A 13807-nucleotide genomic window follows, 5' to 3' on the forward strand; every position below is an offset into this window, starting at 1 on the left:
TGCGCGAGCCCGGCGCACACACGGTTCTCGTTAGAGGAAATCCCGTCCGCGCGAGAAACGTGACAGCGGCTCTCGGCTCAGAGCTCTGCGATTTTCATCCCTGCCCTTTCTCCCCCCCCTTTTTGTCCCCTCTTGCACGTTAAAAACAACACCGAGCCCTTCAGGGAAGGTCGCGACACCGAGATGAGCAGGTCCTCGGAAAGCCTCCTTCCCGAGCTAGGTGCCCCGCGGGTGTTTCTCGGGTGGCATGAGGGACGGTTATCCCGCACATCCCGCCGCGACGGGGGCCCAGCCGGCACGCGGGAAGGGCTGTGCGATCAGGGAGCYGGCGCCCCCGCTCCAGAGGGGCACGGAGAAAACGAGACGGCTCGTCCGAATCCCCGGCGGGACGGCGGGATCCCCCCGTCCGTCCGCACCGGGCGCCGGCCCCGCGCTCACTGTCTCTTTGTCCGCAGGAGCGGCGCGGGCCAGGATGCTGCCGGACGCCGTCGCGCTGCTGCTGCTGCTGCTCGGCCTCGGCTCGGCGGCGGGAGGAGGAGCGGCGGGATACGCGCAGGTGAAATACATGCAGCCCATGGTGAAAGGCCCCCTGGGCCCCCCGTTCCGCGAAGGCAAAGGGCAGTACCTAGGTAAGGGACGCTTTCCGCGCGACGCTTCGGCAAGGGCGCCGGGCGGAGCGGGGCCGTTCGCTCGGGGCACCTGCGGGCGCCCCAAGGGCCGGGCAGGGCTGCGCGCTGCCGGGAGGCTTCCCCGGGCAGAGGGGCCCCCGCGCGCCCCCACGGCGGTAGCAAGGGCTTTTTGGGGTGCTCTTCCCTGCAGATCGCTCTCCCCCAGAAAAAGCAGCCAAGGGGATATCAGCAGAAATAGAGCGGTTCAGCAGAGAAGAGCCTTTTGGTAGGGCTGACCATGGCCGGCTCCCTTGCTCCGGGTCACCCCGGCCCCACGCGTCGCCCCTCCAGCTCGCGCCCCTCGGTGGCTTTGGGGCTCGGCCCAGGAGCAGGAGCCCCGGTGCTCGCTGCCATTGAACCTGAGCTTTCCCTGCTGGGCTTTTTCCACTCCTCCACCTATTCCATTTTCCCTGTCTGCGTTTCACACCGGCTGGGAAAGGAAGGATGGCAGCACCAGAGCTGAAAGTCCCGGTATGGTGAGAGCAGAGCGAGAGAAAGGGATTTCCTCTGCTCTAGGAGACAAGCAGCTCCGCGCACGTTAAATCAATCCTCACCAAGTGAGGAGCGCTGCTCGGAGGGGCAGAGGCGCGAGGTCACTGCTTGCTGCAGCCAGACCGTCAGCAAAGCTCCCAGCCAAGCCGCAGCCCTTCCCGACCACCCCATGCACCCACCCATCCCTCCATGGTGCATCACCCAGTGCCTGCCCGGCCCTGCCTTTACGCTCCGCCAGGACACAGGTGCCAGAGGTTACAAGCCGCAGGAGGGGCAGGAGCCGGCCGGTCAATGCTTTGCACCTGCAGGGTCATCACTATGTGTTAATTAAACACCCTCCTGGAGGAGCCGCTCTGGTCACCTTTGGGTCTTAGCAAACAGTGAGCGTTCAGTGTTGCTGTGGGGTGATGCTCCAGCACCTCCCAGCTGATCCATGAGGCCACTCTTCCCGAGAGCCCAGCAGCTCCCTGGTGATTCTGTCTGGGGCTTCAGAGAGGGGGACGGATGGGAGGTCCGAGTTTTTCCCTGGTACCAAGCACGGCGGCCCCAGAGCCCCGCAGAGCAAACGGCAGGTCTCCGATTGGGGATCCCGGCTGGCTCAGCCCCGGGGGCGGYGATCCCAGAGGGATCCCGTGGGAAAGTCTGAGCTGGCCACAGCTGTCATGGCTTGTGCAATCAGTGCAGCTGCAGACCGCGGCTCCCTGTGCCCTCCTGGCCAGGCCCAGGCCCGGCACCTCGGCCCGGGACACGCACGGGACCCCGTGAGCTCCCGTGGATGGGGAGCGCCAAGGGACGAAGCAGGTCCCTCCGTGGCAGCCGGGCTCGGAGGCTGCCCAGGACGGTCCAGGCTCGGGCTCCAGCCCGCTGGCAGCGGCTCTGCCCGGGCACCTCCACCAGGGATGCCCGGATCCAGCAGCAGCCCGGCACCGAGCGGCGGTGCAGCCTCCTACAGCAGGGAAAAGCCTCTGGAGCCCTCTCCGTGGGTTAGCTCAGTTGTCAGAGACTCAGACCCTCCAGGGAGCCGGAATCTTGGCTCCGGAGGAGAAACTGGAGAAGGCCAGGCTGCCGGTGGCTGATTTACCGCTCGGCTGAACGGCTTATCAGGAGTTCAGCTCAGCACATGTGTCAGAAAACACACAGCAAAACCTGGAGCTGAAGCACGCTGCGATCCCCCGGCTCCCTGCCCCCTTCCCAGCTGTTGTAAAGCCGCTCGCTGAACCCCAGCCAGAGACAAAACCTTCCAGCACGGCCTCACCAAAAAGGAACGTTTTAGCTGCTGATGGGACTGGATTCAAATATCTCCCTGCTGCTTTTCCGTCATTTTTCCCCTTCTTCCCGTGCATTTGAGTTGCTCGTGCTGCCTCTGCTCAGAGTCGCCGGCTGACGGCAGTGGAGGAGGCGGCTGCCAGCTCGCTGCGCCCCGTGCCAGGTGCTGTACAAACACCGCGCCGGCGCCTCCGAGGAGCACTTTGCACCGAGAAGCACTTTGCAAGCAGGAGGTGGACAGGGAAGCCGGCGCCTCTTGGATCCCACTGAATTCCCATCTCTGCTTAACCCCTAATTTGGCCAGGAAAATCCCTCCTGGCCCCTGCCCTGCGTGGGTCGCTCAGGTGGCTTGGCCGTCGCGGCGCAGTTGCAGTCCCAGAGCCGGCGGGGAGCTGAGCGGAGGCTCCGGCTCCGGCTCCGCCATCCTGGCCCCCCAAAGCGGGGTCCCAGCCCGGCGCGCCAGGCTGGGGCTGCGGGCGCTTTCCCCGGCCTGCTGGTGCCATCTAGTGAGAGCGACGGGGCTGGTTTCCGTAGGGTGCCGGACGGCTTCGCTGACCCAAAAATAGACTCCCGGACTGCACGGAGGCAGCTCTGGAGGGAAGGTGGCCGCAGGATGGCCCGGCTGCGTCGCTGCCCTCCCGCAGTGCCCGACGGGTCCCGGCCGCCGCCGRCTCGCTCCCCGGCCCCAGCAAAGCCCCTCTTCCCAAAAGCTGCGGAAAGGTAGCGATGCTTCCCGCAGCGCTCTGCCCGAGCCCGCGCAGGTCCTGAGCGAGCGCGGCTCCGCTGACGACATCCCGCTTTTCTGTCTGCGGGATCCCAGGGCTGCTAGCACGCACAGCCCTTGCCGCCCCGTGCCTCAGTTTCCCCGCTGCATCTTCCCCAGCCTGAGCCACAACTTTCTGTGAGGTGTTTTGAGGCTGCTGGGGAAGTCACAGTCCCCATGTCACAGCCCTTTACACCTTCCTGTCCCCCGCGGAGAGCATCAGACAGGCAGAACAGCGAGCCGCGGCGTCCCAGCCGGAAYGCCGGCTCCGGACCTGCCCTTCGAGCTGCGGTCAGACAGTCAGCTTTGCCAGCCCATCTCAGCAGAGCTGGGATGCTAAAAGCATTTAGGCAGATATTTGTGTGGCTGGGTTTTATTTTGACTTGGYTGAAAACATATCCGAAAGGCAATTTCAAAACCAGAGACCGGCAGCTGGAGGGAGCAGCGCGAGCTCCCTGCACTTCCCTCGCGCACCTCCTCTTCCCGCCGGCACTTCCCCCGGACGCAGGTCAGGGCACGAGAGCCTTAACGGCTGCACAGAGGCCCTGTATTAGCAGCTTCCCAGGTGGCAGCGTGCAGCCGGGTGAAGCCGCTCGCCGCATGCTCGGGGCTTGCCGGAGGCGCAGGAAGCCCTGCATTTCCGCGAGCACGCGCGAGCCGGGCCGGGGCCGCACGCTCGCACGGGGCCCTCGCTGTCGGCCGCGCACACTGCGCTCTTTGTGCCGGGAGCCACCCGGACGGTGCGGGAGCAGCGGGCTGCCATGGTCCACGGGGTGCCCAGGCCATCCCTGCGCCCCGGTAGCTCCCGCAGAGTTGCTAAAGGCTCTGTTTTAAACGGCAAAGAACTCCGCTTTCAAGGGAAAATGCCACGAGCAGTTTTAAAGGGAAAATACTCCTGACCTGCCAGCAYGCAAGCAGCCCTTTCACGGCAGGAGCAAAGTGCCGCCCTGCTCCCGCGCCTGCCTTCCCGCCCTGCTCCCGGCTTTCCTCGGCAGGGAAACAGCGGGCTGCAGCAGCCCCGGCTCAGGAGACTGATGGCAAATTACAGCTGATGTCCGGGGCAGCGATTTATGGGCTCGCTCTGCCTCAGGTGYGCGGGTGGGTTCCCCTCCGGCTGCGTTATGAAGGAGCAGTCCCTAGAGCAGGGGTTTGGGTGCAAAGGCAAAGGACTTTTCATCTCCCCGGGCTCTGGCCGGCTCAGCAGAGAGCCGGAGCCCAGCTTTGGCTTTCGCAGCTGCCCTCCCCAAGAGGCAGGGGCAGGTAGGCAATGGGGAACGCCTCGCTCGCCACTGCCCGGCATCCCCAGAGCAGCTGCTCTCCTGAGTCCTGCTGCTACTAAAGAGCCTACGGAAACCAGGGAGACTAAGTAAGCCCTGAGATCCCCGTGGGGCTGCTGCTTGCTGCACGTGGCCAGGATGCTCCCCTGGCTCCTGCTAATGGGGAAACGTTGTTTGCCACCTCCGTGTCTCTTCCTGCAGTTCACTCCCTTCCCACTTCCAGCCTGTTAAATGGCAGCTCCATCCATCCATGCAGCAACAGGATAAGAGATGAGATAACGCTGGTCCCCCGCACTGCTTGTATCAGCCTGCGAAGCTCACTCTCGTGAGACAGCGCTTGGCAGGCAGCTCAGCAGCGCTGGAATGAACTCGGCCGGGTTTTGCCATGGAGCAGCCAACTTCTCCTTCCTCCAGTGTCATCTGGCTGCATCAGCCAGGCCCACTGCTGGCTGCTTGTGGCTGGGAACCTCTTCCCATCTTACTGGATTGTTCCTCTGCCAGCCGGTACGTGCTACCTTGCTTCTCCTCCAGGCTCTTGGAGGTCCTTATCAGGACAAACAGCACCAGATGGACCACGGGATCTGTCTGCAAGTGTTCACGTTCCTCAGTAGGTTAAAAGCCCTGTGGTGCCAAGGCGAGAGCTTGCAGTGGCCGTGCCTGTCCTTCCCCTTCCCGCTGCCCCAGCTGGCTCTTTGCGTTAGCACTCGTGGCCGCTCCGCTCATGCTTCGAGGGGAACGCGCAGCCCCATGCTGCTGCTGTGAAACGCAGAGCTCTGCGAGACATGCGCCTGTGGTAAGACATGGTCTTTTGAAATTGGATACCACTGGGGCTGCAATGTCCCAGTTTCTCTTTGCTAATGTCCCCGGTTTGGTTTTCCCGTCTGCTTTTTTGGCCGCCTGCGAGTTGGCAGCTCTCGTCTGGTGTTTCTCTTTGGTGTGYTGTGTGTGTGTGCTTTTCCCTTCCTTCACGGGCTCAGCTGTAGATCCTTGTTCTGATTCCATACAAAATGACCTAGAAAACTAATTCTTTTCAAACCATTGCAAGAAGAAAAAAGTGGGAGGAAGAAAACACATTGAAATCATTTTCCAGAGAAAAATTGTAGAATTCAACCCCCCAGAAATCTGCTTTAGTGCAACACTTCACATCTCTCTCGCTTTCTTTCCCACACCATTTTCTGGTGGAGGTTTGCAGAAATCCAGTGGCAATGTCATGACAGACAGGTATTTCCTTAATCGAGAAAGCCAAGTGACCTCCATTAAAGCAGGGGACGTGGGCCAGGCTTTGATRTGTAGATAAGCTCCAAAAAGGTTTCCATTGCTGGAAGGAAAACAACCAGGCACCAAGCTTGGCAGGAGCCCGGTAAAGCTGCCTCCGATAGGCAGGGCACTGTCTGCTGCTGCCTCCGTTGCTCTTTTCACGTGTCTCAAATCTCCCCTAATCTTTTCCGAAGGCTCCGGCTGGGYGAGACCCCAGGCTCGAGGACACCAGGCCCCGCGGCCGCTGCTCCCCACGGAGCCCTGCCGCCTCCCGCAGYGCGAAGCCTCCTGCAAGGGGCCGGTTCTGCTCACGTCCCAGCTGCTCCTGGCAACTGGTCTCTACACATCTGTTCCCTACTCGTGTGTTTTACGTTGGGTAAATTTGGTTAAAGCTTACCCACGGTGTCCAGGCACTCTCTCCAGCCATTCACGTTTCTCATCGTAGTTCTGTGTACGCGCGGTTGCCAAGTATTTCCTTCATTTCAAACTTCCCAATAGGGTTTGTCAGATTTATTCTTTTTCACTCATTCCTGGTGTCGCGTGGGAAGCAACACCCCGTCTAGGCTAGCCTCGAAGCGTTATTTATGCTCACGTCTGCGCCTTTAGTACTGAGCTGCGGTGGGCATGTAATCCGGCTCTCCTCTGCTTTGTCTCTCAGCCCATTAGTTTCTTTCTTACATCCGTTTGCAAAAGACCTCTATAAATTCTTTAAATGTCAAGTGGTTATGGCCTGCTCCCAGCTGGGCTGATTCATTCCTGGATGTTACTGAGGTTGCATTTTCCTCGCAACTATTGGCTTTTCCTGCATGCTCAGGGGTTTTTTTTTAACGTTTTTGTCTACCTTGCTAGACTCAGCAGCTAAGCCAGAAACAGAAGGCATGTCTTATCCGATAAACTAACCACTGTGTCTTCTCTTAACTATGAGTCCAAGAGTTTTCTTTTCAGTTTTCTTTTTAGCTTAAAAGGAGGAAATCATATGTGGGCCTCCTGAGGCCAGGGACTCAAGGGATGGGGTGGAGGGATTATCTTTAATCTTGGCTCCCTCTATCACCATCCTCTCGGATCAGCCCAGGTGCTTTTGTGGCCATTGGGAAGTGAGGCAGGGGGACGAATGCAGCTCCTAAAACACAGCAGGGTCATCACAGAACGTCATCATCAGAGCGGACAGTAATTTTGGTCTTGTTGGCACCCGCTGGGGAGGGGCAGAAGGAATAAGGCTTGAAGTAGCACCTTGGGCACCGGCCAGTGTCCTGCTTCAAGACGGTCCCTCGGCAGGCTGCTGATGCGGCAGCGCGGGAAGCCACAGCGACAACGTTTAAATAAAACCATCTCTAGTGAAGGGCAGTCTTGTAAGTTCAGACCCAGCCGAGAGAAGGGTCCTGCTCTCCGCGCGGGCCGTGGGCTTCCTGTAATATAAATATCAGCCCTCGGTCTATTCAGCGATCGCTCTCAGCCCCAGCACAGATTCTGGCCTGTCCTCGGTTTAGCGCGCGGCTGGGAACGGGCGTTATTGCAAAATGAAAGCGTTGCCGGTTGGAGACGTTAGAACGACACCGTGCGGTCCTGCTCGGTGGAAGGACTACGCGTGGGACAGCGATGTGTCCTAGCCCCTGCCGAAAGATACCAAGAGCCTTCCCACCACGGAAATCAAGGGGCAGGCAGTGCTGAAACCCACGGCCCGAAAATGAGCAAAAGCAGCAATTACCGTTTGCATTTCTCTGCAGCATCCATCCRGGTGTTCGGTGCTGCTTCGCTCCATTTTTCGTAGCCGGTTCGGCAGATTCCTGTGGCTTTCTCTGCTCTCCTCGTCCCATCCGACCGAGACGCGGCCCCTCGCTTCCCGCGTATCAGAGCAAACGCTGCCTGACAGCTCTGGCGCTGGCCCCCGCGCCCCGCGCGAGGCTTTGCTTTCTGGCGCGCTCGACCGGTGCCATCAGGGAAGCGTGAGGGGTTTGGTCTCCTTTCAAAGCCGTGCCCCTGCCTAACGGCGCAGTCGCCTGACCAGAGAGATCGCGAAACGTCGGTAGCGCGGCTGAGCGCGGCCGCGCGGGTGGCACCGCGCGCCTCCACCCGCCGCCGGGCCCCGGTAAAGCTCTGCGGTCTCCTTCTCTTCGCAGACATGCCGCCGATGCTGCCCATGGACCTCAAAGGGGAGCCAGGACCACCGGGAAAGCCAGGCCCACGCGGGCCCCCCGGCCCCCCCGGCTACCCAGGAAAGCCGGGCACGGGGAAACCAGGAATGCACGGCCAGCCCGGGCCCGCCGGGCCCCCCGGCTTCTCGGGGATTGGGAAACCAGGCATCCCCGGACTCCCAGGAAAAGCGGGTATGAAAGGGATGCCCGGAGCCAAAGGCGAACCCGGCATGAGAGGAGAGCAAGGGCCCCGAGGACTGCCGGGCCCCCCAGGACTGCCGGGGCCAGCCGGCATCTCGGTCAACGGGAAACCAGGCCCTCAGGGCGGTCCCGGCCTGCCGGGGTTTCGGGGCGAGCCCGGCCCCAAAGGGGAGCCCGGTCCTCGCGGGGAGCGAGGCCTGAAGGGTGAAAACGGAGTGGGGAAGCCAGGCTTGCCGGGGCCCCGGGGGAACGGGGGCCCTCCCGGCCCCGCGGGGCCCCCAGGGCCTGCCGGCCTCGGGAAGCCCGGCCTCGACGGCCTGCCGGGCGCTCCRGGGGAAAAGGGCGACGTGGGCCCGCCGGGCGGACACGGGGTCAACGGGGAGCCGGGCCCCATGGGGCCCCGAGGCCCCCCCGGCCTCGACGGGATCGGCATCCCCGGCGCAGCGGGGGTGCCGGGGATACAGGGCCCCATGGGACCAAAGGGAGAACCCGGGATCCGCGGCCTCCCGGGCCTGCCCGGGCCGACGGGCTACGGGAAGCCGGGCTTGCCCGGCCTGAAAGGAGACCGCGGGCAGCCCGGCGTGCCCGGAGTCATCGGCGACAAAGGGGAACCCGGCGTCGACGGGGAGCCGGGGGAGCCGGGCCCCGCGGGCATCATCGGGCCGCCGGGCCCGCCGGGCTCCATGGGCCTGCCGGGCAAACACGGGCTGCCGGGTGCCAAAGGCGAAGCGGGGCCGAGCGGGCCGCCGGGAATGCCGGGGATACGCGGCGACCAGGGCCCGAACGGCTTTGCCGGGAAGCCGGGGGTGCCGGGAGAAAGGGGTCTGCCCGGCTCGCTGGGACCCCCTGGCCCAACGGGCCCGAAAGGAGAGCCGGGTTTCATCGGCCTTCCGGGGGTGCCGGGATTAACGGGCGGCCCCGGGCCGAAAGGGGACGGCGGGATCCCGGGGCAGCCCGGCCTGCGGGGCCCCTCGGGTATCCCGGGCTTGCAGGGGCCTGCCGGTCCCATGGGGCCGCAGGGGCTCCCGGGGCTGAAAGGGGAGCCCGGCCTCCCCGGCGCTCCCGGCGAGGGGAAGACCGGCGAGCCCGGCATGGCCGGCCCCATCGGCCCGCCGGGAATGCCGGGAACGCCGGGGCTGAACGGGCCGCCGGGTCCGCCGGGGCCGCCGGGACCGCCGGGGGCGCCGGGGGTGTTCGACGAGACGGGCATCGCGGGGCTGCACCTGCCGGACGGAGGCGTGGAGGGGGCTGTGCTGGGCAACGGCAAGCCCGGGAAGCCGCAGTACGGCCGAGGAGAGCTCTCCGCCCGGATCGCGCCCGCCTTCACCGCCATCCTCACCTCCCCCTTCCCGGCGTCGGGCATGCCGGTCAAGTTTGACCGGACTTTGTATAACGGGCACAACGGCTACAACCCCGTCACCGGGATATTCACCTGCCCCATATCCGGCATCTATTACTTTGCCTACCACGTGCACGTCAAAGGGACTAACGTTTGGGTGGCGCTTTACAAGAACAACGTGCCCGCCACCTACACGTACGACGAGTACAAAAAAGGCTACCTGGACCAAGCCTCAGGCAGCGCCGTGCTCGAACTCAAGGAGAACGACCAAGTCTGGGTACAAATGCCCTCGGACCAAGCCAACGGGCTGTACTCCACAGAATACATCCACTCCTCCTTCTCGGGGTTCCTGCTTTGCCCCACATAACGGCTGTTGGGCGCCTTTCCTTTTTACCCGCTCTAGCCATAAACTGTCTTTTTTGATAAAAAAAATTAAAATAAAATTAATACAAAAAAGAAAAATCACTGGGAAGAAGGCGCAAGCCGTTGTCGCGGGACCTTGCTTCATGCTGTTTGATCCATGAGTCAAGAGGGTAATCAGAAAGGAGACATTTTTCTTTCTTTCTTTCTTTTTTAGGGGAGGGGAGAAGGGAGGGAAGGGAGCGACTTTCTCAGCAAAGTGTATTTGAAATAAATTTTACCCTAGTGACTGCACATCAAACACAGGAACGCGCTTGGGATGGCAAGGATCTGGCTACGCAGAAAATTGCTCTGTGAGCCAGAGAACGTAGTCTGGAAGAACAGACCTTTCTGGTCTGCAACGAAGTGCCCTTGTTTCCCATTTGGAGTACTAGTTAAATCAGTTCAGCTGTTGTAACAGATGGTCTACTTGCTAACGAACGCAGGGGTCCTAGGCACTTAACACAAACATATACAGCAGCAGAGATGCATGATGGATTGAGAAATTTCCTTCCCAAACCATCATATGCCCAAGTTTCAGTCTCATTGATACCTATTTTTTTAGATTGTACTTTGAGGCAGTCTCTCCGATTCATTCCAGATTCAGTGTGGTTGGATTTATAATCATAAGAAGTAGAACACTTTGCATAAGCACCTTTTTATAATAAGTAAATATTATTTTTAATGCTCCCCCCAACATCTTTAGGAATAAAAACATCCAGGCATTGGTATCTGGGAGGATGACAGATGACCTATTCCAATGCCCTTCCGGGAAGTTGGGACCCCTGTGATGAACTATGATCCTCTCTCTTGTGTTAATTCATCTACTGGCAAGTTCAAGGGCTAGTGCTATTCTGTATATTTCTTTGCAGCCCAAAGACTTGCTTGGCCTTGTGAACATGTTATTCGCTGACAACACAAGGACGGCACTGCAGGCCTGCCTTATGGTGCTTCTAGCCTGGTTTAATGGAAGGTTTAGTTATGCTTTCTTGAAAGTGCCACTTACGGACAACTTGCTTTTAATGTCTCACTATTTCAGGATGTGTAAACTTGTGCATCGGTATTTCCCCCTTCTTTGGGGACCTTTTAATTAAGCAAAAATAGTGTTCATTCTAACTTTCCATTCAGCCATTTTACAACGGTGCTATTGTCTACTTAACAATGTTATTTACAAGTATAGTGCAATATGTATCTGTAAACGTGCACCATTCCAGGTGCCCATCTGTGACTTAGGTTAAAAAATTCACATTTGTCTGTTGTTACCACTTTGTCTCACTAATGCTTGAAATGTCATCAATCTGAGTACGAGCTGCAGGATTCTGGGAAAAGGTTTGCACAGATACCGACCACTKGGCTGCTCTGTCCTCTGCTAAAGGGAGCACTTGAACCCTGTTGCTTTGCAGATTTTCTCATGGTAAAATAGTAACTGACACTTGCACTTACAGTTAAGCGATTCTTCTCATCCCAGGCAAGTAGACTGCTGCTGAAGTTAATCCACATGCATTGTACTGAATGTCCCTCTACAAAGACATATCCCTGAGAAAACAGCAACAATTTGGTCACCAGCTGAGCAACTTTTACCCTTAAATCTCCRTAATGCCTGTAATACGGCCAAAGAAAAGAAACACAGCAAGAATGGGACTTGGGATTATTCTCCAGATTGACTGTAGAAGATATTTAAACATGGGGTTTTTTTGTTTTTTTTTGTTTTCTTTAAGCCTATCTTGTCTTTATGCCTCTTGCCATCCAGGGCTTCCTCTTAAACACACACCTACCCCTGAAATTAAGAAACACAAGAAGGAAACTGAAAGGCCAGCACTTCAGCCACTGCCCTTCTGGGGCTGCTGTCCCTCCCTCACCCCGGGCTGGTTTTATTTGATATAAAATTGGAAGCTGAGGCGCGATGGAACTTTCACTCGTCCAAACACAGGCCCCGTGTTTCCCACTCCACTGGCCGGTTTTAATTCCTGAAGGCAGGGGGGTCTCGGAGCCATTCAGGTTTTGGCCATAATCGATTATTTCCCAGCAGGAAAAAGAGCCATACAAAAACTGAAAGTGGAAGCTCAAATGTTTCCTTCAAGCCCAAACTTGGGAGGCGGGTTCCAGGCTGAGGCTGGTGTCTCCTTTATTTAAGCGTTTTTCCTGCGGAGAGCAGCAATGAGCTCAAGCTGGTAACACACGGGACCCTTCAGAGCGACGACGGCGTCTCACTGCTTTCAGCGAGCAACGCTGCCAGCGGCAGGGCGTAACGCCTGCGCGCTGCCGGCAGCAGGGTAAGGAGCTTCCAYGTGCTCAAAGACGCTCTCTAGGGTGGAAGTTTAACGCTGTTATTCAACAAATCGATTTATTTATAACTGTGTTCTAACCTACATTCAGTCTCTTTTTGTTCTGTTTTGTTTTATTCCAAACTTCTGTTTCTGGCTGGCAAAAAGCAACGACAAAAATACTCACTATAGCCAAACGGAGGCATTAACTCGTTCAGTGCTGTAGATACTGTTTTGCAATTTCACTTTCCCTTCATGTGCAGAGCATAAACCATAGTCAACCTTCCGCAGCTATATAACCTGTTACATTTACACAGTAATTGAAAGGCAAAGATATTACACGCACATAGAGTTAGGCTAGAAAAACGATGCACAGGATGAGGGAGGCTGTTCACTAAACCGGATATTGTCAGGAAGATTTTTTTTCTGGAGTACTGAGTACGTGATATTTGCCAGCAGAAAGGATTATTTTCTGTCGTGTGTGTGAGCGCATGGGATTTTGGTTTCAATCACAATAATAAAAAAGGTTGGGTTGGATGAAGTATGTCTATTTTTAATTATGAAAACTGCATTACAATGTGCATTTTTATATACAAATTCTTACTATTTTTTTTAAATTTGCCTCTAGTATCTTCATTTCTAACCTAGTATATAGAGGTTTTTAGTTTTGTAAATACTTATTACATGCACTGTCTGTCATAGTAAAAGTTGGTTTAAAATGCACTCTTTTTGTGATCAGAAACTGGCCTTCTCTTCAGAACTAAAACTACAGTACTTGATTGTATTGACGAAACATCAATAAAACTTATTGTATAAAAAGCGGTCTCAGCTGTGTCTCTGTCCTGTTACCAGCCGGTCTGCAGTAACGCCCGGGGACGGCAGCACGCAGCGGTCTCCTCGGCCCCGCAGCCCGGAGCTCTCCTGCTGTCCCGCCAGCAAGGGGCCCAGCTTGGGCCTGCCGGCTACGACCGGGGCGGTGAGAAGAACTGCAAAGAATCCACCTTGCTAGCGACACCCTTCCTAGGGACGTCTTACACTGTATTTTCTTCTCAAATCCAGCTCGCTTGTTCCCTCGCTCCACCAGGTTAGCCTGCTAATTAACATTCTTACATGAAAAGGTTGAGACGAATTTCGCCTTTACTGTTGCCAATGCAAACGTAGCTATGATCACACCCGGACGGATCCTGCCTCTAACTCCTTTGGACTGAAGACAGCACAAACGTTGTACCACACTGGACGAAGACCCCACCGCGGCCTACTGGGCAGAACCGTACYAGAAGAGACCACGCTCACACCTTGCTTACAACACCCCAGATACCCACCACTGCTTCGCAACAAGCACAGCGCTGGAAGGGACGCCTGCCCATTTTGTCCAGTCCCTGCTGCCTCGGACAACCTGGAAAGAGCTGCTGAGTTTCCTGCAGGTAACGAGGATTGTGCCCTGCCTCCTCAACGCAGGAAACCTGGACACTGCAGAACAGGCTCTAGACAAACCACATTTCACGAGCTCTCTGTATGCATTTTCCCAACCAGGTTCCAAATTCAGCTTCAGCTGAATGATGAGGATTTTTTAGACCAGTTAGGAAAGACCTGGTAGAAATACATAGAAGGACATCTATTTGCTCTGAAGCCCGAGCAGCTATTTTTTCCAACTCAAGAGGCTGAGGTCAGATGTTCCCCACGTCAGTGTCGTGACTGAAGCCCAGAAACACAACTTCATGACTTGAAAGAAAACACAAGAGCAGTGGC

At 57.6% G+C, this 13807-nt stretch overlaps 1 protein-coding gene across 1 annotated transcript; it reads left to right on the forward strand.

Annotated features, from left to right (window-relative positions):
* The first annotated feature begins 472 nt into the window (after positions 1-472).
* On the forward strand, positions 473-9762 carry COL8A2 (collagen type VIII alpha 2 chain). The gene is made up of 2 exons (XM_026086020.1): positions 473-629; positions 7841-9762. The coding sequence occupies exons 1-2, from the start codon at positions 473-475 to the stop codon at positions 9760-9762; spliced, it is 2079 nt and encodes a 692-aa protein (XP_025941805.1).
* The last annotated feature ends 4045 nt before the right edge of the window (positions 9763-13807 follow it).

Source organism: Apteryx rowi, unplaced genomic scaffold (genome assembly GCF_003343035.1).
Source record: "Apteryx rowi isolate R43461 unplaced genomic scaffold, aptRow1 scaffold_68, whole genome shotgun sequence".
Taxonomy (NCBI): Eukaryota; Metazoa; Chordata; class Aves; order Apterygiformes; family Apterygidae; genus Apteryx; species Apteryx rowi.